Raw genomic sequence first — 27,972 nt, 5'->3', positions numbered from 1 at the left:
CCCCCAACCCACACACACACACACCCAAATTCAAAATTTGAATTCAATTTGACTAGTGGGACCCACCTTTGTCAGCGGCAAGAGCGAAGGAGGAGGCACTTCTCCTCCTATATACCCGAGTCGGCCTTTAGGCCGGTACAACTTGAACCGGCCTATCAATACCGCCCTCCCAAAGAATCACCTTGTCCTTAAGGTGAAAACAAGAAAACTGATGTTTCATTCTCTCGTATGGTTCCCACGTGGCATCATAGTCAGGCATATTCTTCCATTTGATTAGCACTTCTTTAGCTCCATCTTCTTTCTGGCGAACCCCCATCAACTCTAAGGGTTCCATAATCACCTCCAAATCCTCAATAAGCGTTGTCGGGTACTCCGAGCTGGCTGTATAATCTCCAATAGCTCTTCTCAGCTGCAACACATTGAAAACCAGATGAATAGTCGCTGTGGGTGGTAATTTCAGCCGATATGCTACCGCTTCAAAATTTTCCTATATTACATAAGGTCCAAAGTATCTTGGAGCGAGCTTCTCATTTCTCTTGTTGGAAACTGTCGGTATGGTCAGAATTTCAAGAACACTCTTTCTCCTACTTCGAACTAGATGCCCTTCCTATGCCTATCAGCTTGTTTCTTCATAATATGTTGAGCTCTCAGTAGGTATTTCTTCAATTCCTTTAACACTTTATCTCTCTCCCCCCAGTACTCCACTGAAGAAACTGGAGTACTGCTACTCCCAAAGTGCACCAAGTGAGGGTCCCTTCCGTAAGACACCTTGAATGAGATCATCTGTCTAGCCGAGTGAAAAGAGGTGTTGTACCAATACTTCGCCCATGATAGCCACTTGGTCCATAGCTTGGGTGTCTCCGACACGAAGCATCTCAAGTAGGTCTCCAAGCTCCTGTTGATCACTTACGTTTGGCCATCTGTCTGAGGGTGGTAAGCGGTACTCTTTAGAACTGTCCGCTAAAACCTGAACAACTCCCTCCAAAAATGACTTAGGAACACCTTATCTCTATCTGATACGATTACCTCTGGTATCCCATGCAATCTGACCACCTCTTTGATGAAAGCTGAAACCACTGTCACCGCACTGTAAGGATGTCGGAGGGGAATAAAATGAGCATACTTAATCTATCCACCACCACTAGAATCACCATGAATCCTTCTAAATGGGACAACCCATCAATGAAGTCCATGGATATCTCCTCTCATACTCGTCCCGATAATGTCAACGGCTGTAGTAGTCCCCCTGGTGACATAGCCAGATATTTGTTTCTCTGACAGATCTCATATCCGGCTACCATCTCCTCTACGTCTCTATGTATTCCCTTCTAGTAAAGCTCGGCAGCTAACCTCCTGTAGGTCTTTTGCACCCTTGAATGGCCCCCAACTGCGCTTCCATGAAATTCCTGGAGTAAGTTCGGGATGTGGATTGAGGTCCTGGACATCACGAGCCTCCCCTTATATAGCTGTCTGTCCCCCTTTACTGAGTACCCTGGGTGGCTACCCCCTTCCCTCAATAAATTCGTCTTGATCTTCCCCAACTCCTCATCCCTTGAGCTCTCCTCCTTAATGGCTTCCCAATCCAACATCAAAGGAACAGACACTGCCACTATCTCTAGCTCTCCTATACATCTGGACAAGGCATCTGCCGCCTTGTTCTCCCCTCCTGGTATGTACTAGATTTCAAAATATACCCCACCAATTTCGACAGCTATCTCTGATGCTCTTCAGTCACCATCCATTGCTCCAATAAGTATTTCAGGCTCCTCTAATATGTTCTGACAATGAAATGCCTACATAATAGGTAGGGTCGCTATTTCTGGATAGCTAAAATGATAACCTTCAGCTCCCTCTCATAGGCTGATTTTAGCCTGACTCTGGCTGCCAACACCTAGCTGAAGTAGGCAATGGGTCGCCGATCTTGCATGAGTACTGCCCCCAATCCGTATCTTGAAGCATCTGTCTCCACTATGAAGGCCTGAGTGAAGTCCGGTAGAACTAAGACGGGTACTGTGGTCATACCCTTCTTTAGTTTCTCAAATGCTATTGTGGATGCCTCTCTCCATAGGAATCCATCTTTTTTTAACTGCACTGGTAGTGTTCATGCTATAGTACTATACCCTTTTACGAATCTCTTGTAGTATCCCGTCTGCTCTAAGAATCCTTTTAACTCCTTCAGATTCTTAGGTAAGGGTCATCTCAACATAGCCTCCACCTTTGGTTGATTGTTGCCACCCCTTGGACATGATATGATCCAAGTACTCCACACTGGTCTGGGCAAAGCAGCACTTCTTCAGGTTGACCCTCAGCTAATGCTTCTGTAGAACTCCAACTACCAACTTCAAGTGCTTCAAATGCTCTTCCTCAATTTTGTTGTACACCAAGATGTCATCAAAAAACACCAGCACAAACTTCCGGAGATACTGGCTGAACATCATATTTTTCAGTGACTGGAAAGTAGCAGGGCCGTTGGTAAGCCCAAATGGCATAACCAGAAACTTATAATGCCCTTCGTGTGTCTGGAACGCTGTCTTTGAGATGTCTTCCTCCCTCATCCGGATCTAATGGTATCCCAACTTCAAATCCATTTTGGAGAATATCAATGCTCCATACAGTTCATCCAAAAGCTCGTTAATCACCGGAATGGGAAATTTATCTGGTACAGACTCCTTATTCAACCCCCCGTAATCCACACAAAACCTCGAGCTCCCATCCTTCTTTTTGACCAGTAATACTGGGCTAGAGAAAGGACTTACACTTGGTCTGATGATCACAGCCTCCAACATCTCCCTAATCAGCTTCTCAATTTCATCCTTCTGAATTTGGGGGTAACGGTACGGTCGTATACTAATTTGGTGACACCCCCTCCTTTAGAAGAATTGCAAGCTCATGTTCTCTGATGGTGGTAACCCTTGAGGTGGCTGGAACACCTCACTGTAGTTCTACCAAATATCCACCTCCAACCTCCTGTATGGTTCTGATCATGGACTTGAGAGATACTCCCGCTCTAGACAGCCCGGCATCTCCATGTATCACCATCCCCCCCCCCCCCCCCCCCCCATTCTCCTTCCCCCCCCCCACCGGTTACATCCTTAGTGCTCCCCAATTTACCTTGGTCTCCCCCATGGTTTGCAGTCATTTCATCCCCAAGATGACATACGTACTCTCCAATTCCAAGGGAAGAAAATCCTCCCTCACCTCTATCCCCTGAATGGTCAACATCATTCCCCTACAAACTCCTCTATCCATTTCAACCTTTTTGGTGCCCATCATCACCCCGTACCCTCATGTATCCAATAGTTTCACCCCCAATAGATCAACAATCTAGGTGGAGATAAAATTGTGGGCTACCCCACTATTTCAACACTACTACATCCCTATCTGCTATCTCTCCCTTCACATTCATAGTGTGATTCAGAGTGAATCTCACTACTGAGTTTAGGGAGACTTCTGCTACATCCAAATACAACTTCTACTTCTCTTCCGTCTCTAACATGCTTCCACCTCTCTCTTCAGCTTCCTCGTCATCACAGACGGTGAGAACCTGAAGAGTTCGGTCCTTACACCTATGCCCTGGCATGTACCTCTCGTCGCATCTAAAACACAACCCCTTCGCTCTTTTTTCTTGTATTTCCTTCTCCGCCAGCCTTTTGAAACTTCCCCCATTTCCCCATCTAGTTCTCTCTCTTGGCACCTCCTTCATACTCCCTGGTGCCCTCCACCAACTGGGCTAGCTCCATGACCTCCCCCAGATCTCTTGGCCTCATCACTCTAATCACTGCTTGGATCTTGTGATTAAGTCCTTTCATAAAGCTTCCCTCCAGCACCGTCTCCGAGAGCCGATCCAGTTTGCTGGCCAAGTACTCGAACCTGTCACGATAATCTGTCACGGTCCCCTCCTGGGTCAAGGCAAAGAACTCATAGAAGTCTCCTCTCCTATCGATTCGAAAATGTTCCTGTGAGCACTCCTTGAACTCTCTCCAGCTCCTGATGGGTTGCCTCATGTCCCGCCATTGGTACCAAGCCCATGCCTTTCCCTCCAAGCATAGTCCTGCCGTGTCAGCTTCTCTTCCTCTATCAGCCCGTTGACGGAAAAATACCGTTCCACCTTGTAGATCCAACCATGGTCGTCCTCGCCCTCTAAGATGGGCATCTTCAGCTTTCTCACCTTCGGGTCACCCCAATTGCCTTGGATCCTCCATATCCTCCCTTGCCACGAACGGGAGGTGCTCCCCAACTGTCACAATCTTGCCTCTGGCCATCATAACCGTATTCATCATCAACTTCCCCTCTCCTTCTTTCAAATGCGGTACCTCGGTGGTGGAAATCCCCCATTCTTCCCACAAAATCAGCACCCCTCTTTTCGTAGCCCATACTCATCTCCTCTCTAGAAAGTGGTTCTAGAGGTGGTATGCCGTCCTCTCCCTCAAGGATCTCCACTTCCGGATTTTTCCTCCCCTTAAACGGGTTCGGATTCCCTCCTATACCATGGCCGCCAGTGGTCTCCCTTGCTTCCGATGTCGTCAGATTGGTCTTAACCTCTAGTAATTTCTTCAACATCTCTTTCATCAAAGTGAACTTCCCTTCCAACCTTTCATTGTTGGAGGAGATTTGATTTTGAAAATCAAAGAATTTTCCCTCCAAATCTGATTTTAATTCCCCAATTTCACCTTCCAACACTTCAACTTTCTTTCCGGCCATCCTTCTTCCCAAGATATGCGAGAGGATCTTCTTGCGGATGAAATTCCTTTGCTGAAATTTCTGGATTTCAGCCGCCAACGGTCCCAAGATAATGCTCTGATACCAATTTGATAGGAAATATATGAGTTCGCAAGTAAGCCTAAGGAAAAAACTTGAGTTCACAAGCAAACCTATCACTAATTGGCGAAAACAGCGAGAATAACGTAAAATCTGGACCAAATCAGCGACAAAACTTTGTATTGCAACAAGGAAATCAAAGCCAAAGAAACACAAAGCAAGATATAAGTGATCCTCAATTCGAGAGAAGGATCGTTCTCTCCCAATCTCTAGACAAAGCAATCTAGAGCCAAAACACCAAGGAACTCCTAGAGAAACTCAAATCATGCATAACCTAACCCTAGAACCTCTCATCCTCTTTAATACATAACTTCCCTTATACAAATTCCCTCCCAAACCCTAGAGACCCCGCCCCCCCCAATTCAAAATTTGAATTCAGTTTGGCTAGTGGGGCCCACCCATGTGGGCGACAAGAGCAAAGGAGGCGGCACTTATCCACCTCCTTTATACCCGAGCTAGCCTTTGGGCCGGTTCAACTTGAACCGACCTATCATTTTCCCTTGCTCCCGTTTTCACTCTCTCGGTCCTTTCCCGTCTCCCTCTCTCTCAAATTTATTAGATGAAATCCCTTCTCCTCCGTCTCTAACCGATGAAGCCGGCAACAATACCAAGTGATAGAGCGGCTCCCTTGTCTTCCTGCACAAGGACCAACTTCCGTTTCCTCGCGACACTAATTGACGGTTACTCTCCTTCGCACCTTCGTCTTCTTGCTCTTCTTCATCTTCACTATTACGACCAGCCGGTTTTGGGATATTACAAGGATCCTTTATATGCTGCTATAAAATCTGTCCTTAAAAAATTATAGCCCTCTTTAGAGAATTCAAACTCTTGTCGTCTTCTTCAAAAAGAGCGCATTATCTTTGCAGTTAATTATTCCCATGACTTTTACTTTGCCTGCAACCTGGTTCCCTTGCTGCATCACATATTTTTACTGCGTCTATTTGGTGAGATTCTCTTTGAGTTGTTTGCAACTGTCAAAATAGGAATGCATGCATGAATAGATTTTGGGCATCTGTTTGTTAAAATCAACCAAGGGACAGAAAATTAGGGTTCTGGAAACTTGTTGAACAAGTAGATTTTTGTTCCTGGCTCAAAACAAGAAGCTTTTAAATATTAACATTTGGCTTAGAGATGTTATGAGATTCATATTTCAAGAGCACCTGAAGATATAGAGATAAGCCTGCAGGACCATTTATTCCATATAAAAGTACAGTTTTATTTTTTTTCCCTGCATCTTAAACAGACTATTAAAAATTTGAATTATTCATTGTCATATTTTTGGTTATATTTTTATCATGCTTAGACTCTCGTAGTAGTTTCTTGTGCTTCGTCTAGCCAATGAATGAATATTCCTATTAAGATCCTCATGTCAAACTTTCAAGTGTTTATTTGTTTGCCAAATTTAATCCTTGCCACTTTAAACATTGCAGATCTGTTGTTAGTCAAGTAATAACAGGATATCTTCCTAGTCTCATTCTTCAGATATTTTTTTCCATTGTGCCTCCAATCATGAAGATTTTCTCCACAATGCAAGGAAATATCTCCCTTAGTGGGATTGAGAAGAGTGCATGCAGTAAAGTGCTTTGGTTTACGATATGGAATGGTTTTTTTGCAATTGTTCTCACTGGATCTGTTACAAGCCAAGTGCAAATATTCTTGGAACCAAAGGATATTCCTTGGAAGCTAGCTGTTTACGTGCCAACTCAAGTGAGTTTATTTCCTTTTGTTGTTTTGGAGAAAAATGCCAAAATGATTTCAGGCTATTTATTGGGGTTCGTTTTATTCGTGTAGATTACATAATGTGTACAATTTAATCACTTCGCTTCTCAAATATTATCCAAATAGTTTGTTGACTCCTCAAATCTTATGGAATTATTTTGGATCATATTTGAAGAGTCAATGCATTAAATTGAATATTTGTAGTTTGGAACTAAAATGGCCTCATACATTTAATCAAAGAATTATTTTGATATTTTTTTCACTGTTTTGTTTACAAGAATTTTGCTAATGTTTATGCTGTTTACACTTATCTTACTGCCATTATTACGCTGGAGAGATGTTTTTTTTTTTTTTTTTCACTTTTATGCTTTACTGTTAACATGGAAGTAAATAAAATATAGATTATTGTGGGAAAGTTCTAAGGTTGGACAGATAGGTTGGTAAAATAGTCGATTAAAAAGTTATTAACTTAATATATTCTCATAATTAAGAATGTTTTCTATTTTATAATCTTTCGTTTTGTTCTCGTCTGCCTATCTATAGGCTCTGTATTCAGTCAATAAGATTATGCATGTTCAAGATATATGTAAGGCTGAATTTACTTGGTGTGACTGCCTTTCACTCCATAGGTAAAGCCACTTTACATTTGTGGGCTTCGAAAATTCGGCTCCGGCCTCCGCCCGCACTGTTTGTTTTTTTTTTCCGGGAGAGTTTTAACGAATTTAGTTTCGGGGTAAATTTTGGAAGGCATATGGGTTTGTAGATAAGACACTACCCAGAGATTTCACCCTCATTTTGCGAGGACTTTATTATCTAAGTTCTGGTTTCCTAAGGCTCAAGCCCCTATAGTTAATTACCCATCTCAATCACGAGAGAGAATTTTCGATTAAGGCTAGTCGTCAATCAGATACGTTATATCCGAAGAGACTTAGTATCAAGTGTATAGTAGCAACATAGGCTTGAGAATTGGAAGTTTGAAGGGTTAAAAGATTTGATATTTAAAATAGAAATTTTCACCATCTTGCACTTAAAGCGGATGGTGGAGGAATGGATGATAGACCCAATCAATATCCCATGATTCCGTCGTCTCGGGCCATCATGGTCCCTGGTCTACTTAGTTAGAGGAGGTAGTCGACCCAACCTGGCAGAAGGATCCTTGTCGGCAGTCATGTGTTGCTTTGTCCAAGGGGACCTTATATATAGAACTGGGGTGAGTATTTGTCTAAGGGGACAAATTTGAATCAACCTTAGCTAACAGAGGGCTTTATGCCCTATCGATCATATCTTATTAATTCATATCTCAAGGATTTGATGTCATTAAGGAACGTATTGGCTCTGGCCATAACCGGTATTTCGTGGTGCCATTTGGCGGCAAAACCACTCGGTTCAGAGGGCCCCGGATCATAACAGTTTATCCTGCGGTGCCATTTGGCGGCCAAAATCGTTGGTTAGATGACACGTACCACGTCCTTACTGGCAGGAGATTGTTTGAGAATGGATCATAGTGATATTTTCAACTAGGCATTTGGCTCTTTATAAGCTGAAGTAGTTTTCATTTTGTCCAGCTCAACCAACTGCTGCGGAGGGTGGATGGATTTTGCTTTAAGTGTTTCATGGTTAAATTTCATTTTAAATATCTAGATTTTTGGGATTTTTCTTGGAGTTTGGATTTTCGAGCATTTGGATGGAATTTGAAAGTATTTGTGAACCCCTCCGGTTGAGATTTGCATTCAACACGGCTATCATCAGGGTGACTTTGAGATCACTTGAAAATATTTAAATATTATAGGAGCTTGAGGGCATTTTGAAATATTTGAAAGTAATCCCTCCGGTTAAGATCTGCATTCAACACGGCCATCATCGAGGTGTCTCGGATCATTTCCATTTTTTAATTGAACCTTGTCGACTCTGCCAATTTGTTGATAGAGGATCGGGTTCGTCATAGGCTTTGTGCCTTTATTAGTGAATTATCATTGTTATAGGCCTTGAAAGTTTAATATGAATGTATTAAAACAAATATACTAATCGTCGTAATCGTATATTTGTTGATGATTCGAACCATGTCAACTCATATTAATCCGTATAGAAGGATTTGGTTCGAACTTGAATTCACTTATCAACCCGCGTAGTATTCCTAGACATCACGTGTGTACCAATAACACACTCGTCGGGCCCATGCGGGTGTTTGGGGGCATTTTGTAGTTATTTGTTGAACCTTGTCGACTCCTATCTACCTGCTTAGGAGGATCGGATTCAAGTTTATTGACCTGCGCAGCATCCCTAGACGTCACATATGTTCCTACAACATACTCGTCGGGGCCCATGCGGGTTTATAATTGTATTTACCCCTTGTGTACCTATGTGCATACAAATTATGGTGCATGTGCGGGGGTATTTTGTAATATTTATAAACGCCTTATGTCCGCTTGTATGAATGTTGTGGATTCGGTGACGTGTTATAGCAACTTCTAGATTGAGTTGTTTGCTGCTTTGTACAGGCAGACTGTCGTGCACTACTTGTTTCTTTCTGCATGTGGATTATAGTGCACTAATAAATTTCCTTCTTTTGGATATAGGTGAATCGTAGCATTGGCACCTGAATCTCATGTGATATTTCATTGTTTTGATACAGACTCCCTTTTCTCATTCGTCGGAAGGTTCTTCTGGACTTTGAAATCAATGACCGCTGCTTTGGAAAGAACTTCTTTTAGGCTCTTTAGTATAGTAGACTTGTTATTTCCGGTGTTTGTGGATACCAGAGCTATTTTCTTCCTGAGTATAGGATTAAGAAGAAATTTTGGAACGCCGGAAAATTTAGTTCGAATTTGTTCAAACATCTCTTCCATTCTGTTGTTATCTACAAGTATCATATCAAGTATTACTACTTGCGTTGGGTGTTATATGCACGACAAATCTCCTACAGCAACCCGCAGGAGTTCAAGTGCTTGTTCAGGGTCTTCTTAAGTCCTTGTGAAACTTGAAGTTGTACAGTTCGAGTTCAAGTGCTTGTTCAGGGTCTTCTGAAGTCCTTGCAAGTTCAATTTCATGTTCACTTGATATTTAATTCTTGTTCAAACTCGAACTTATTTTATTTGGTTTAGATCTTGATTAATCATTTGAGTTATATTCAAATACAAGTCCTTGTAGTTCATGCTCAAGTCCACCAGTTCGTATGCATCTGAGTCCAAGTCAGGTCCAAGCGCAGTCATATGTTCACCTGAAATTTTGGCAGCCTCCCGGTGTCTCCCCCTTTTAGGGGAAAACTACGAAAAACTGGGCCTCCCGCCACGTTAGAGAAAAGCGTGAGTGGTTGGTGCCCTCGGACGAGGACACCGCGGCCGTAAAATCTTTGTTCCCCGCCACGCCAGAGAAAGGCGTCTTCTGTACCTGTTAAAAGAAAAGCTGTTGTTTCCCCGCAGGTACAGAGCTGCGTACGGGTACTTAAAAGTTGTCTCAACTATGCTAAGAAAAGCGTGCATAAAAGAAGCGGGTCGAGTTCGGGTCCGAAAGACCGACCCGTTTGCAAAAACGGGTCTGGTTCGGGTTGTGTTAAAAAATATCAGGTCAGATTCGGGTTTGACCCGAACCCGACCCGAAACCCGCTTTTGACAACCCTAAATCGAAGTCCTTGAAACATCACCCGTGTGCAAAACGAATTATGTTGATGCGTCTAAAATTTTGAAATTACCAAAGAACCCTGCAATTGATTCAATCGAGCGCGATGAGAATGGTGAACAAGAGACATGTTGTCGGAGAAGAGTCACTTGAACATTGCCCTCTCATGACATAGATTGGCCAAATTGCTTAGAGCATTGAAATTATCAAAAAATTGTCTTTCGCGCCCAATTCGATTGAACTCAACAGATGTAGCATCGTGTAGAACCACTCAATTATTGCTCGTTTTACAGAACAAATCACAATGATGTCAAAAATACCCATAAATGACATATCATATCGCCAAATAGCCACATGATGAAAAAAGGATAAACTACTTACTTGACTTTGTACAAGATGTCGCCTATTCACAAAATGGATTGTGTCAACACATTCAGAGCATTGAAATTACTTGGAAAAGATACTCATATTGCGAAATTACTTGGAAAAGATACTCATATTGCCTGAGTTATCACATGAAGTTGAAAACACAAAATTTGCTTATAGGTAAGTTGGCACAAATTTTTAGACGCACTAGAGACGAGGAATTATATGAGAATATCATTACAATATCATGATAATTCGGGACGGTGGAATTATGTGATCTTGATTGGGTTCATTATCATTCCCCCACTATGAAGGGATAAATGTTTCAATCTTAAATCAAATTGTTGCTACTATAAGCTAAACATTTAGCTTTCGCTGATTAGTCTTAATAAAAAATTCTCTCACATTACTGGATGTAGTGATTAACCATAGAAGCCTGTGCATATGGGGAACCATAAAGCTCTTACAAAATGGGAAAAATCTTCAGGTCAACATAATTTGCATTCTAAAAATTTAACTTGAAAAATATAAAACTCTCTCATTAGAGCTGAGCCACGAATTTTTGGAGCCCATAGGTTTAAGTTCTCTTTTGTTAAAGGTCATTTAATTCTTTTCTTGGAAAGTTTGGCATTACTTATTTTAGCATCATAGCACTTGTTGCTTGTGCACTGACCAACATTTGCATCAATCAAACCAACATTCTCGCTTCTGCAGTAAGTTGATTCATTCTACTTAAGTGATATTCTTCAAACAGCTATTGAGTCATTCTTCAAGCATACCATCCAATCGTCTATTGGAAACCAAGTTCCAACATGATGGCAAATGGACAATTGTTGATTTAAGTGCCTTGTGCTATAATTGACCAGCTAATATTTGCAGCCGTTAGGCTAAACAATAAGTTTGAAGGATACTAATATTTTTTTCTTTGTTTTTGTTATGTAGGCCTCCTTTTATATAGCCTATGTTGTGACATCCTGGACTAGTTTATCAAAAGAACTCACACGTGTGATCGCTCTTCTTGGTGATTGGATAGGTGGTTGTTCTGGATGCTTTGACAATGAACTGCAAGCGCCCTCCATGACCTATCACAGCGAAATTCCCAGAATCCTGCTATTTCTACTTATTGGGCTCATTTACTTCTTGTTATCTCCATTGATTCTTCCATTTATATTGATTTTCTTCTGCATTGGGTATATCATCTATCGAAATCAGGTATGGCCGTTCTTTATTCTGAAAGATTTATTGTCAAATTAAGTTCTAATTTAATCACTGTTAATTCACCATAATTTGTTCATTGCACTAGCTGTTTCTAAGTTCCCGTAATATTCCTAACTTGGAATAGCATTATAATTCGACCATCAATCACTTGGAATTGATAGCAAAGTTGCCTTTGATCTTCAAAGAGAGGCAACATGTTCAAATTCTTTGGAAAACAATTTGCATGATCCGATCATTGGCCCACCATTAACTGGTATTGACTTTGATCTCCAACGAGTAGGTCAGAGGTTCAAATTACCTCTGACAAACAAATGAATGCATCCTCTGATAATATTCATCATCTTTTGTCTTTTATTGAATAGATCCTCAATTGTTCCCCCAATAATGATGTCTAGTTGATGAAAATTTTCTAACCATTCAAAATAAAAAGCAACTATGAGAGAGAATTTCTATGAATGCTACATGCAAATTTTATATATTTCTGCAACATATGATAGTGTGTCAATGCGTTTCCATTTATATGCTAGGGAAATTACTAAAATACACCCTCCTAATGTGATTTTCTACCCTGTGCTTGTGCAGCTATTAAATGTGTATTTACCGAAGTATGAAACTGGCGGACAGTTTTGGCCTATAGTGCATAATTCAACTATATTCTCTCTAGTACTTATGCAGGCCATGGCCTTTGGGATATTTAGTTTGAAGAAGCTTCCGCTTGCTTCAAGTTTGCTTTTGCCTCTTCCTGTGGTTACACTTTTATTTCATGGTTATTGCCGAAAACGGTTCGAACCCGTCTTCCAGACTTTTTCAGCTGAGGTAATTTATTTTATTTATGTTCCTGGATGTACCTACAACTATTAATGCAAATCAACCTGTGTTTCCTTGGATTAAATGGAGTTCTTCGGTTTTTTAAAAAGTTTTATTGAAGTTCACTTTTTTATTAATGCTTGAGTATATTTGCAGGAAGCATGCAAAGAAATAAGCTTAGTAGGTAAAATAAAATTATTTAAAACTTTGTATTTTTTTAGAATATGGCTGATGAACCACAAAGAAGCTGAACTTTCATGAATTAAAGTTTCGCACACCATTTGGGAACATAAAAAATTTTTAAGCTTAATGAATTTTCTGATGGTTCTATCTATTTGGAATCGAATCCGTAAATATTATACTTTTTTTTTGTGTAGAAATTGACGTCAATGCAAGGCTGTTTTAGTTAATTGAACTTTTTGTTGCGCCAAATGAAATGCCCTAGTTAGCCAGTCTTGTTGTATATAATTATTGCACTTTTTCTTGTTAAATGGTCATGTGCGCCTTTCTGCATTAGATTTTTGGTACCCATGCATTGCATGACTGGTGTATTACCGGGATTTTCTCTTTTTGAAATGGGTATGATCAGTCATCCAATTTCTCATCCTTTCAATGTTTAAAATTTGTTTGTTGCATATTTATAATTTTAGTTAACTAGTTGCTAATGTTGCAAATAAGCCAAATAGAGTTAATGATAAAATAGTCCCTAGACTTTCTAGATGTGTCCATTTTGGTCCTAAATTTTGTTAGGGTTTCAATTTAGTCTCACGACTCACAAAATTTGAACTAATTTGTTCCTACTGTCAGCTATGTTGTTTCTTTGGATAGAATTTGGTGAAGGAACACTTTTCATTTGAGTTCTGGATGATATAATAATTATTAAAATTATTTAATATTATCTAAATTATATAATTATACAAATATGTGGCAAACATTAAGCAGTACTAGCCCAAAGTGTTTCAACTTCAATTTAGATTTGTCCAATGAATCCCCAAGCTGAACTAGAGCCATAAGTTTGCAATTGTGCTTTACCTTGGCCATTTGGGTACTAATAAAAGTTATGGTGTCAAATCAATTGATGCTTAGGCTATTCTAATCGAATTAATTTGTAATTGAGCCATTGGCGATCAGCCACATTGATGGTTGCTTTTGATCCTCAACTAACCCCACCACTGACTAATACTTTCTAGCGTCCAAGGCATACCCTACTCAACAATAATCCACTTTTTTTTTTTTAATCCACTTCTATATTTTTATTAGATGGCTCAAAATATATTATGCATAACATGACTTGGTTTGGTTTGGTTTTCTCGGTCTACCAAAACCTTTTAGACAAACCCAATTTATCGATTTATGTAAGTTTCAAACCAAAACAAAACTAACCTCACTGAACCTAAAGAATAAAGTTTTTCGGGGTTTGGTTCAGTTTTTTAAGTTTCAATGATTTTTTGTAGACCTAAACAAAACTATTTTTTGTTCCCTTTTCAATCTGTGTTCTCCTACGTATTCGTATTAAACTTGAGCATTAAAGGCTTCTTGCATCCACCCTCATGACATGGACCTCTCTATCTTCTACTGTGTGCGATGAAAATGCCACCTTAGTTTTATAGACGAGAGTAAGTGATGCATTTTAATATTTTCTTGCATTATTTGTTTTGAACAATACTAGTTATGTTTTCTATTTTTTGTTTTATTTTTATGCTATCCAATGATGGTGGAAAATCCTATGATCATGGTAGGAATTAGTTTGGTTTATGCTTGCCTTGGGTTTGCCGGTTTTGGGGTCCAACTTGTCCTTTGGGGCTATTTACTGATTTCGGGTGGGCCTGGGCTGTTTTCGGTTTGAGCTTTAGTTGTTGAAATTCTAGTGGTGCCAGCTCATTATTATCAAGTGGAGGTGTAACTCATTATGAGCTGATATTTGGTTATGAAATTTAATGTTTAGGAGCTAGATTTGGTGAGTGGAACTTGTTCTTTCATATTCTACTTGAATTGGGGCTGCTGCAGTTTTTTTCTCTGGATTTATCTTCCACGGTTTGCTGCTGCTGTTGACTCCTCGGTTCTCTGCCCCTTTACTGCCGTGACTTCCCCCTTTTCTCCCGTGGAATGACTTTGGCTGGTCCCGATTTTTGGCTCCTGGTTTCCTGTGTTTAGCTGATTGGAATCGTGGCCTCCTCTTTGAGAAATGCTGTGACTCTTGGGATTTCAGCAAGGTGACTTTTGGCCTTTCATTTCTATTATTTTTATATGGGGATTTGAAGGGTTTTTGGGCTGTTAAGTTTCCCCTCTATATATGAGATGCTTTGTGATGAAATAGGGTGGTGAATATTAAGAGCAAAGTTGCTATAACTGCGGGTTCTTCTTGGAAAAGTTTCTGAGCTTTGTCCATTCCCTCTTCTACCTCTTGGAAGGCTTGCGAGCTTCTCCACCATTCGTCTGGGCTTCTAACCTCTTTCTTCTCTACGCAAGTTTTACTTCACCTGTATCTTTCTTCTAGTTTCGTTGGTAAAGTTTGTTGGCTGTTTTGGTGGATTTGTTGGTTGTTTTGGTGGCATTTGCTGGAGGAATTTGGTAGGACGTTGGACCCCTTTGCAGTGGTGGATTTGTTGGCTGTTTTGGTTTGCATATCTAAATTTTATCTGAATTATATATTCCTACAATCGGTGCATGTGAGGAGTCCTCTTGTAGGATGTTCTGAGGATAGCGTTGTTTGTTTTTTAGTTTGTTTTTTTTTTGCTAACTTTTTTTGTTACTTTGGTTTTTTGGATGATCCCTACTTTTCTATTCTGAATTTTTTAGTGGTTCATTTAGTCTATTGTGTTCTCCAAGAAGTGTCTTAAAGTTATATAAAGTGAGTCTTGATTTACTTTGTTTTCTCTTTGTGTTTTGTTTCAAGTTGAATACATCAGTAAGCTAGTACACACTAATAGTTGTGAAGAATTTTATTTTGTTACAATTGGAATGAAGGCTAGTGCAAGGACTTTCTTAACCGAAGTGATATGGTTTTGAAGTAAATGTTCTATATAAATTTAAGTGTTGGGTGATAGTCATTAATAATTGAGTTGAGTATGACTTGAATGAGAATGCTTAGTTTAATTTATTTTAAAATTAAAAATGGATGAAAAAATGATTGCATTAAAGAGATGTGACTATTGTACAACCAACAACAACAAGCCTTTATCCCAATATGTGGGGTCGATTACATGAATCCTTTTTCTCCGTTGTGTCATGTTGAGGGTCAAATTCTCATCTAAATCTAATAAAGAAAGGTCATTTCTACTTTTTCTGACCAAGTCTTTTTAGGGATACATCTACCTTTTTTAATATTTGTCAAATCTAATACATCTACTTTCCTAACTGGGTCATCGGAAGTGTGGGCTCCGAAAATTCGACCCCGGCCTCCACTCGCTTTTCTTTTTGTTCGGCGAGGGAGTTTTAACTAAATAAGTTCCGAGGTAAATTTTGGAAGGCAGATGGATTTGTAGATAAGACACTACCAAGAAATTTCGCCCTCATTTTGCGAGGACTTTATGATCTGAGTTCTGGTTTCCTACAGGCGCAAGCCCCTATAGTTAATTACCCCTCCCGATCACGAGAGAGAACTTCCGATTAAGGCTAATCGTCAATCAGATACGTCATATCTATAGATATGTAATATCAGGCATATAGTAGCAGCATGGGTTTGGATTTTTGAGAACTGGATTTGGATTTGAGAATTTGAAAAGTTTGATATTTAAAATGAAAATTGCACCATCTTGCACTTAAAGCGGATGGTGGGGGAATGTATGATGGGCCCGATCAAGATCCCATGGTTCTGTCGTCCCGGGGCATCGTGGTCCCTGGTCTACTTAGTCAGAGGAGGTAGTTGACCCAACCTGACAGAAGGATCCTTGTCGGCAGCCATGGGTTGCTTCGTCCAAGGGGATCTTGTAGACCTGGGATGGGTATTTGCCTAAGGGGACAAATTTGAATCCACTTTAGCTAACAGAGGGCTTTGTGCCCTATCAATCATATCCTATTGATTCATATCTCAAGGATTTGATGCCAATAAAGAGCGTATTGGTTCTAGCCATAACCGGTATTTCGCGGTACCATTTGGCGGCAAAACCACTCGGTTCAAAGGGCCCCGGGTCATAACCGTTTATCCTGCGGTGCTATTTGGCGGCAAAACCGTTGGCTAGAGGACACATACCACGTCTTTGCTGGCAGGAGATTTGTTTGAGAATGGATCCTAGTGATATTTTCGACTAGGCATTTGGCTCTTTGTGAGCTGAAGTAATTTTTTTATTTGTCCATCTCGGCAAACTGTTGGGGAGGGTGGATGGATTTTGCTTTAAGTGATTGATGGATTTATTTCAGATTTAAATATCTTGGAATTTGGGATTTATTGGATTTTGGACTTTGTGTGTGGACTTTTAAAATATTTATGAAATGGACCCCTCCGGTTGAGATATGCATTCAACACGGTCATCATCGGGGTGTTTGGGGTCATTTCCATTTGTTTATCAAACCCTATCAACTCGACCGAGTTATTGGTCGAGGATCGGGTTTTCGTAGGCTTTATGCCTTTGCTCATGAATTTTCTTTGTTGAAGGCCGAATATGAATGTACAAAATAATATTCTAGTCAACTTTCGTGACCGTATATTTATCCGATATCTCGAACCCTGTCTACTCCTATTTATCCACTTAGGAGGATCGGGTTTCATAGGCTTTACGCCTTTGTTTGTGATTTTTCTTGATTGTAGGCCTTGAAGGCCTAATATGAATGTATTGAAACAAATACACTGGTCGCCACAACCGTGTATTGGTTTAAAGGTTCGAACCTTGTCGACTTATATTGATCCGTTTAGAAGGATCAGGTTCGAACTAGAATTCACTTATCGACCTGCGCAGCATCCCTAGGCGTCACGTGTGTACCAATAACACGCTCGCCGGGGCCCAAGCGGGTTACGGTTGAATTTACCCCTTGTGTATCTATGTGTATACAAACTGCGGTGCACTTGTGTGGGGGTACTTTGAAATATTTTGTAATTGTGCAGGTAACAGTCATTTGAGTGCGCACAACTTTTCATTTGAGGGCTTGTACACGCCTTCTGTCCGCTAGAATGAGTATTGCGGATCCGGTGGCGTGGCGTTTTGATGTTGACTCCCCTTTTCTCATTCACCGGGGACGGGACTTTCTGGACTTTAGAGTCAATGACCGTTGGTTTGGAAAGAACTCTTTTTTTAGGCTCTTCGATGTAGTGGACTTACTATTTTCGGTGTTTGTGGGTACCAGAATTGTTTTCTTCTTAAATATAGAACTAAGAAGAGACTTTGGAACACCGAGAAGTTTGGTTCTAATTTGTTCAAACATTTTCTCCCTTCCGCCAGAGGTGTCCTTTTTCGTACACCGGGTTGCCTTTGTACCCGGTGTATTTGAATATCTTGATCACCATTGTCGTAGGTGATACCCATACTTGTGCCCACAGTGGTTCGTTGTGCTTACGATGTATCCATTGTTGTTGTCCACAAGCGGTTTGTGCTCGTTTGCAGGGACCCGTTGTATCCATTACGAGCTCCTAAGAGTATTCGTAGTGGAGCCGTTGTCAACTTCGCCATATCCACCTTTCATTAATCTCAGGTGGGTAGACGATTGCACTTGCTTGTAGGGGTAGATCTTTGATTGCTGGTCTCCAGTATTGTCATCTCAATAACAGGCAATTATAGGGATTGTCGAGGAGTTCGCTGCATTCTTCTTTCGTGAGCATTAGGATTTCATTTCCCACTTGCAACTTGTTGTTTAGCTTGGACGACTGTGCACTTAGACTTTGATTGGTTCGTTCATCCAAAGTCCCAGTCTTATGTATTCAATCGGACCCGAATTCAAAGTTCCACTCATGCTTGAGTCTCACTTGTTGTCCTTGAAAGTTCAGGCTCCTTATTGTTCATGTCAAATTTGGATTTAGCTTGAGTTTAGAGTACAAGTTCAAGTGATCTTGTCTAATTCATGTCATTCTTCAAATTGAGTTCAAGTCTGAGTTCACTCGAGTTCGAGCTGAGTGCACAAGTTCACAGGTCCCTTGTATTCAATCCAGTTTGAATTCAAAGTGCGTGTTCAAGTACTCTTGCCATTTTGTTTGGTTCAAATTTGTAAGTCCTTACAAGTTCAATTATAAGTTCAAATTGATTTGGATTTGAGTTCATTTTGATTTTATTTTATTTGAGTTTGAACCTTTAGAAATCATTTAGAATTTGTTCAGGTCCCCTGCTCGTGTTCAATCAAGTTCAACGGTCCACAAGTCCACAGTTCATGTTCATTTGAGTCTAGGTCATTGTTCTTTGTTGCTCGTACAAGTACTTTGCACATCTTAATTCAAGTTCTGTTCATTTTTGTTCGAGTACAGGTCTTCTATATTGTTGCCCAAGAAGGTCTTCAAATTGTTCAAGTCTTTGTACATTTCAGTGAAAATTTCGGCAGCGCCTCGGCATATCCCCCGTTTGGGGGAAAATAGGGGAGCTAGGCCTTCCCACCACGCTACTCAAGCGTGTATGGTAGGTGTCCTCAAACACCGCGGCCGTAGTAATTTTCATCCCACCACGCTACAAGAGCGTGTATGGGGCCTTCAGCAAAACCCGTACGAGAACACCAGTGACTTCCCCACCACGCTACAAGAGCGTGTATAGGGCTCACCCACCTCGCCGTATGCTTCGCACCGGGCTCCCTCCTACCGTGTTACAAGAGCGCGTATAGGTGGTTCCCCGGTCCGCTGTAGACGTCGAAAATGGGATTTTAGGCGATTACCCACCTCGTCGTAGGCGCCGGACCGGATTTCCTTCCACCGTGCTACAAGAGCGCGTATAGGGGGTTTGTCGGTTCGCCGCAAACGACGAGAATGAGGAATCTGAGTTTTAGGAATTATACCTTGCGTAGCAGTCGTCGGCGATGTCGGCGTCGAGGTCGAGGACTGTCCCCACCACGCTACAAGAGCGTGTATAGGGCTTACCCGCCTCGTCACACTTGTTGCACCAGATTCCCCCCTAATTAATTATAATAACTTAATTATAATTAATTGTAATTAGTTATAATAAATCTAATTAATTAAAAATAACAATTATGATTAATTAAGATTAGTTAAGATAATTATAATTAAATATAATCCTTTTTCTTAGTTTTTACGGGATTAGGCCAAAGAAGCGTATGAAGGGTAGAAAGTTACCCTTACAGCAAGTGAGCTCCTCTGGTTGCCTCCAATCAAAATGTTTTAACTTTCGATCCAACATAAAGGGAAAGTCACAGACGGAGCGAAGTCGGACAGCAAAGGGAGGATCAGAGAAGCTCGTGCGACAGGGAGAAAGTTAATTCACAGCTGACGAGCCCGTTCTTGCCTCTGATCCGGCGGAATTACGTGATTTGGCCGAGCGGGGCGTGAAAGGGAGATAGTTACCTCCTCAGCCAACGAAGCTCCGTCGTTGCTGCTTCCGATCACAATGTGGTAACTTCCGATCGATCCAGAAGGGAATGTCGGTGGAAGAGCAAAGTCGAAAAGCAACGAACGAGCCAAGGGAGCACACGATCGGGAGAAAGTTAGCTTCGCAGTCGGCGAGCTACCATCATCACTTCCGATTGGGTAGAAGGGAAAGTCATCGAATGAGCTGAGTCGGACGTCTACGGAGGAGGGAGAAGCGGCCGAAGGAAGTTATCCTCACAGCAGCGAGTCCAGTTGTTGCTTCCGATCGGGATGTTGTGACTTCCAATCGACTCAGAGGGAACGTCGTCGAGCAGACAGGGTCAAACGACAACGAAGAAAGGAGCGAGAGAGAGCGGGAATCAGAGAGATCAGAGCGGAGAGATCGAGAGAGAGCGAAGACGTCCCGAATGCCTCGTTTATTCTCGTTTTAACGATGCAAGGATCGTGCGAGGTCGTGGGAGAAATGACGGGGTCGCTAGATTTACGGGATTTGAGCGGCAACGACATGCGATTCGACATTGAACAGGTACAAAGATATATATATTTTTTTTTTTTCAAATACGGGTCAACAGGAAGGCTGTCATTTTATGTGACCAAATCATCTAGGTGACTCTCTCTAATCTTATCTTCCACTAGAGCTACTCCAACCTTTTCACGTATATGCTCATTATGTATCCTGTCTTTAAGAGTAAAGCCACTCATCCACCTAAGCATTCTCATCTCTGCAACACTTAAAATTTTATGCTTCTCTTTTAATGACCAACATTTTGCACCATAAAGCATTGCAAGTCTCACTACCATCTTATAGAATTTTCCGTTAAATTTGAAAGGGACTTTTCTATCACATACCAAGCCCGATGTATTCCTCCACTTCAAAGAGATGTGACTGTTGTAGTTGTTACAAATTAGTTGTAAAAAAATGACTGCATGATTTGAGAATATACAAGGGAGGGTAGAAAATATATCAATAGGACAGATAAATTTGAATGGAGGGATTAGGAAGTAAAATATTTGCGTAGAATATGACTAATACCTATAGTGATACTAAACGGGAATGCATGAAAATTCACGATTCTTGTGGCCAACTTTTGGAATAAGGCCAATTATGATGATTAATTCATAATTTATCTGCCGACAGTCTTTAGCATTGGAGGGCGAGCTAGATTAGTTAAGTTTTTGGCGATGTGATGCGTTGTTGAAAAGGAAAAAATGTGGGGGCTACTTTTTAGAATTTTGAAAACATTATTTATTTTAGCTCTCTCAAAACTACAGTTTTTTTCATGCAGTACAATTTAATGTATTTGAATTCCAAAAAGAAGTTGCTTATTGCATTTTCTTTTACTCGTATTTATGTATTAGTTTTGTTTGGGAGAAAACTATTGCTATTTTAATTAACTTCGAGTCGATTCTGCTCGTCGTTTCTGTGGGCTTATTGGTGAGTCAATCAAGTGAGAAATTATTCTGTGCGGATTCCGGACTGTCCGGAGGCGAATCACAGTGCGCCACATCATCCGGTACACAGCGGTACCGAGCACCAGTATCCAACAAACATGTGACGTGATGCGTTGTGATTCACCTACGAACGGCATCCGGAATCTGCACATAATAATTAATACAATCATGTGGAGTTGCCAAACACATCTAGCATGGTGCCAGCATTTCTAGTGGGTCCTTTATTTTAATGACTATTTTTAAAATTTTTATTGTGTGAGTCAGTTGACCACTCTCTTCAGCTCCACCTCTCAGAAAGTATCTGAACTTCCATTTAGGTGCAAATAAGATCATGATGTCAGCTTGCATACTTACTCTGGAATCTTATTTAAAATGGTCTAAATTGAAGAATCATCTTCAATTGCCCTCTTTTTGGGGCGATTACATGCAGAACACTCAAAGCTTAGTTATTTACAAAACTAGCGCTCTCATCCCTCTTTTTTTTTATTTCACTTTTACTTGATTCCCAATCATTTGATTGTGACACATTCAAAGATGTGTGTGTGTGTATATATATATATATATATATATATATGCTCAGTAATTTAAAAAAATAACATTGGTATTATTACTTTTGTAAGTAGACATATTTGAGATATTATGTATGTAATTCCACCTTTTTCTAATGGATTTATCATTATGTTTATACCCTTCTTATGGATAAATTATTTTGTGCGGACGCCGAACACCATCCAGAGACAAACCAGAATGCGCCATGTCACCTCCTACTCGGTACCCAGCTCCATACTGCTTGATACTGTGACTCGGTACCCGGCTCGATACTACTGACGTGACGCATTCTGGTTGGTCTCCGGATGGTAAACTGTATTCGGCGTCCGCACAGAATAATCTCTCCTTCTTATGGAAGACATGAATCAATAATAGTTTATACTGAAAGTATCTGCTTAATATAAGCTGAACTGATCCCTCAACCGGCTGTTTTGTTTGTAGACACTAATAAAGAAAGATCGAAGCGAGCAGAATGATCCAGGAATGAATGAATTCTTTGATAAACTGAAAACTGCATATAATGATCCATCTCTTGCGCCTAAAGATCGATCACAGTATGCTGACGATCAAAACACTCCACTACTGTTCTCACTTGAATCTTGATCTTCATACTGTTTGTCTTTGCCAACTCAAACGCCATTATTTTGGAGCTTAACTGTACTAGGAGTTATCAGAGCTTAGCAATCAGGGAGATGAACTGCAGTGGTATTTCACCTTCAGTGCTTATTTTGATTGTTTTGTGCCTGTTTGCTCTTTGCTGAATGATTTTCCCCTTGTGTAAATTAGATTTGTTGTATCTATGAAATATTTCCATTGTTTTTTTCTTCATAAAAGATTGGTTGATGATGAAGTTTGATTTGGAGTTGATTTCTGCGTCTTTTTATCTCAATATCTGTGGGTTTTTTTTAATTTGGAAAGCCTCAGGCTTTTTTTGGGAGTTTCTGACCACTGTTTTTTCATTATTTTTAAGAAATTTTTATGATACTAAGCTGCAAGAAAATTATCCCAAATCATTAGTTCATTGTATCTGCATTTGATATTAGGGGATCTTTGATTGGAAAAAAAGTGAATGCAAAGTATAGTAAATGCATTACTTTTTTACTTTTTAGTATTTGTTTGGATGAAAATCAAATACAAAAGATAAAGTAAAACAAATGTAGTGTATTGGATTTTAATTCGTTTTTTAGATAATGCATTCTCGCCCAATTTGACCGAGACACAGACGATGGCCACCATTCCATTGCCACTTGTTGCCGCCCACCACTTGCCTCAGCCACTATTGAGGTGATTCTTTTTTCACTCATCCAAATAGCTGCAAAGTATTTTTTTTACATTGTATTTCTTTTTTTTTTTTTTGGGCAACTAAACATCCCCTTCATGTTTTTTACATTACTAATTACGCTGTTAGATAGTTCAATTATTGTTTTTTTAAGTTTGAAAAAGTGTAAAATTCCTATATACATTGGCAGGAAAGTTTAATAATGCTTTATCAAAATAGGTCCATTATAAAAATTTATTAAAAAATAGCTGTTGAGAAATGTGGCAAAGATCCTGTCACTAATTATTTTATTTAATGGCTCACTCACATGCTCTTCTAATATTTGAGTCTATCAATTATTTTATTTATTTAACAGCTCACTGTCACATGATCTAATAATTTATGACTCTAAATCTATTAATTAACCTTAAATTATGTCATTTAATCTCACCTGCACAATAATTATTGACCATCTTGCATGTGAACCCCCTATTTGTTTGTCTTACAACATTCTATTGGAGAAAATTTAGGTCAAAATATGTTGACCCAATTAGAACATGTTTAGGGTTTAGGATTATAATAATTTATAATTAATTAATTATAATTTATATTATATTTATCTTAAATAAATTTAATAATTATAATTTATCATCATCATCATATTTCAGTCATGTAATATTCATTTTATTAATGCTTCAATAACTTTATTTTTAAAATATTAATTTTTTTTTTAATTAATGTAATTATTGTAAACATTTGTCTCATTATTATATGCTTAAAGCAATTATATCATATATGCATGACAACAAAGCATGTAGTAGCTGAACAACCTTATGGGATCATGTTGATTTTGATCAATCTACTTTGAGATCTGTGCTTGATTAGAACATAAAATAAAATTATTCTTCAAAATTATTTTGTTCAACACATAATTGATCCCATGTTAGTTTGCCCATATTTTATTTTATTTTGTAGCTTGCTAAGATGTTTTAATCAATAATTAACAAAAAGTACATGTTACATTCAATATGAATTTTAGGGGTTTTTAATTGAAGAAAGATGGTTTTGAGAAGAATTTCTCAATTTAAAAGTGATGCCATATCTTCATTTGAATGTCTCCTCACAATGATATACATTACCTTTAGTATTGTATATAGTTTAACCTAAAAAGAATTTGAAAACCTATATAAGCTACTTAATTGTTTATTTAATGATAGTTCATTAGATAGAATATCTCAATCGAGTTTAAAGTCTTTTACCAATGACTATCGAAGAGTCTCAACGTAGGCACTTGCTGCTTTTTAAAGCAGCTTGTTAGTACAAAAAATTTAAATCCAAAAACAAATATATACTAGAAAACTGTTTTATAAAGCAATAAATAAGTTGTCCCAAATATAACCTTAATTTCATAGGGTTTGTTTGGGACGGCTATCTTACTCTTCTTAAAGCAGCTTTCTAGTACAAAATATTTTTTTTTTTGTACTAGAAACCTACTTTAAGAAGTAATAATAAAGCTGTCCCGAATGAAGCCATAATCTCATTAGTTTTTATTAAAGAGATCTTAGACATCAATATATGCAAGTGCAATTAGGAGCAAATTTTTCAATTTCATATAGATTAATATTCTAATTTATTTTACACTGACTTTATATATGTGATCGATATTTCACTTTTCTTATATTTTTACTTGTATTATAACTCATCTAATAAAAATAAGTGATAGATTTTTATTCTTTAAAAAAATAATTAAATTGTGCCTAAAAACAAGAGAGAGAAAAACTTCCATATTAAATGTTTTCAAATCAACAACAATAGATCCAATCTACTTACTCTCTATCCACATTTAATATAATTTTATTTTATTTTTTCTATCACCATCCTTAAATAATTTCATACTTATAAATCTAGGAACCTAATAGGACCCCAAAAAGAACAAAAATCACTTTCATATTAGAGAGAAATCACTTCAATATATGTGCTTTTCTTCTCACTTTGATTTTAAGTTCTCTTATTTATTGTTTTGTAGCCTTCCTTAATTAATTTGATAGCATCTTCTTGCCTAATGCTTAACTATCTCCATGACTATATTGAAAATATGAACTATATGATAGTCCAATATATTAAAAAAATTAAAAATTTTGATCAATAATTGTTGAATAGACATAAGTTCTTGAGTTAAAACCCTAAAATGAAGGATTAGAAGGGGCCAAATTCCTCAATAGATAAGGAAGAGAAATGCTTGCATTCAAATTGAAGATACCTTTCTCTACCAAATGAATTGACCACCTAACAATGGAATATATGACAACATGCACTTTACCAACCTTTTATAATAAGGCTTAAAACAGTTGGAAATGTTGAAGAAAAAAGGTGTAGAGGGAATAAGGCTTTTTGTGCATTAAAATTTACATTCTTTTTTTTTATTTATTTAAATAAGAGGGTCTTGCTAGCTAAGGTTATGTGCATTTCTCATAGATTTAGATCTCAATTGCTAAGGATTTTAGGTATATTGATTTTTAAGAATCACATATATCAATATTTGATTTGTTGCAAAATGAAAATTTTAAATGCAGTGTAATTTTGCTTCAAAAGTAGAAATAATTAATCACTTTAGTTGAATCTTACGGGGTGAACGGGACTAAGTCGGTCTCATCTGCCAATTAAGATATGTGGGTTTCAAAAACTCGCATCTAATTCGTCTGAAAGAGTTATACTTTTGATCAAATTTTTTGAAGACGGGTTAAACTGTTGATAAAATAACCTAAATATTTTTAAATGATTTTTTATATGCAAATAAAATATCACATTAGGCTCAAAATTATATCAACAAAAAAAATCTGAATCTACCAAGTCTAATCTAAATCATGAGAAATAAACAGTAAATATTAAGCCTATATATTAAAAACTTAATCTTAAAAATTTCTTCCTTTGAAAAAGAAACTTGTCCATTCAATCATATCCTACTGAATGTTCCATTACACATTCTTTTTAAAAATAATTTAAAAGTATTTTTAACCCTTTTTTTTAACACAATCTATATTTTAAAATAAAATAAAAAATTAAAAAAAAAAAACTAATTGATTTTTTAAATTTGATCACTTTTTTTCAATTAATTTGTTTGTTGTAGATTTCCAGCACAAATGTGTCCTTTTAATTCTAAATTATCAGCAATTCCTTATTGATGGATCTAACTTTAGTAATTACAATATATATTTTTTATTAATTTTAAGTAGAAACTATTTAATATCCTAAACAAATATATTTAATTGATTAAATTGATGTGATAAGCTAACTCTACCTTCCAATTCATGGATGTTTATCATTGTCATTAAGCAATTAAAATAGGGATTAATGATGTGTTAACAAACAAAAAACCCTTAGATGTTCTACCTAACATTGCATCTCTCTTTTAAATTTGGTGATAATTATAGCTAAATTATTGATTATATGATTTAGAAAAGGATGTTTGGTTTATGTAGGTGAAAGAGTTGGCCATTTCTCACTTGTCATAATGTATGTTGCTATGTTACCTTTTTTTTTTTTTAATTTGAAGTTCTTTAATTGGCTAAGCTTTGGATTAGGTTGCATTTTAAAAGAAGTGACCAAATCATAGATCATGGGTATATTTGACCATTGTATCTATGCAAGACATTTTTAAATTGTCTATGGATAGTTTTTTATTTTGGTTTTATTGTTGATTTTCTTACTGCTTCTTAAAGCAACTTTCTAGTACTAACTTTAGTTTTTGTACTAGAAAGCTGCTTTAAGGAGCAATAAGAAAGCAATCTCAAACGAAGCCTTAGGCTATTTTGATATTCCAGTTATAATTGTTGCATATGATATTGGGATGAAAAGCTCTCTCCTTTATCATGTGATTTTGTAAATCATTTTGTTTTATGAGTTATTTTCTTGTGATTATCTCCATTTCTTTTCTATTTTTTGCATATGGATGTTTTTTTTTTTAATTTTTATTAAACATGATATAATTATTTTTTATCTCCTTATTATTATTATTATTATCTTTTTACAATAATTTTTTGGGAAATCACATTGCCTTAACATCATAGAATAAGTTTAGAAGACATCAATAATTTATTTCTTTTAAGAAAATAATTTCTAAGCTAAATGTATATGATAATCCAATCAAAGGTTTCTTGTAGGTCAAAAGGAAGATTCTATAAGAAATAGTCCACCTTTACTTAAAGCAAGAGAATTCTTATGAAAAATTAAGTAGCTCATCAACTATTATTACAAAAAAGAAATAACACATAAAGAAGAATTGAGCATAAACATAAGGAAGAATATAAACATTCATAAATCACAATAGCAATTACATATTATGTACTTTTAGTCCACGTTTGGGAAAGCTTTCTTACTGCTTTGTAAACATTTTTTTAGTGCAAAAATTCTTGAACTAAAAATTTTTGTACTAAAAAACTGTTTTACAAACCAATAAGTAAAATATCTCAAACGAAGCCTTAGTTCTCAACTTCATAACAATCAATATAGACAAAGTATTATATTTGTCACTCTCTCTCTCTCTCTCTCTCTCTCTCTCCCTCTCTCTCTCCCTCCTCTCTCTCTCTCTCTTAAGGCTTCATTGAAGCTGAATTATATAAATATTAATATGTTTATGTGTGATCAATCTCCTTTAATGTTCTGTATGGTCCATCATTTTACTAAATATTAATATTTCCTTAATGTAAGTAAGTTAGAT

General features: G+C 38.0%; 1 protein-coding gene across 1 annotated transcript in view; it reads left to right on the top strand.

The window, feature by feature from the left end:
* The window catches only part of LOC110107061 (CSC1-like protein HYP1), a 77,685-nt gene extending 54,799 nt beyond the window's left edge, over positions 1 to 22,886 (top strand). Inside the window, exons 7-10 of the mRNA XM_020837203.2 lie at positions 6,249 to 6,525; positions 11,461 to 11,730; positions 12,319 to 12,552; positions 22,439 to 22,886. Coding sequence (XP_020692862.1) covers positions 6,249 to 6,525; positions 11,461 to 11,730; positions 12,319 to 12,552; positions 22,439 to 22,600 — 943 coding nt within the window. The 3' untranslated portion in view covers positions 22,601 to 22,886. The remainder of the gene's footprint in view (positions 1 to 6,248; positions 6,526 to 11,460; positions 11,731 to 12,318; positions 12,553 to 22,438) is intronic.
* The last annotated feature ends 5,086 nt before the right edge of the window (positions 22,887 to 27,972 follow it).

The sequence above is a fragment of the Dendrobium catenatum genome, unplaced genomic scaffold (assembly GCF_001605985.2).
Source record: "Dendrobium catenatum unplaced genomic scaffold, ASM160598v2 fragScaff_scaffold_1022, whole genome shotgun sequence".
Classification (NCBI taxonomy): Eukaryota; Viridiplantae; Streptophyta; class Magnoliopsida; order Asparagales; family Orchidaceae; genus Dendrobium; species Dendrobium catenatum.
The sequence above is the reverse complement of the archived record's forward strand: the minus strand, read 5'-3'. Positions and strand labels throughout refer to the sequence as shown.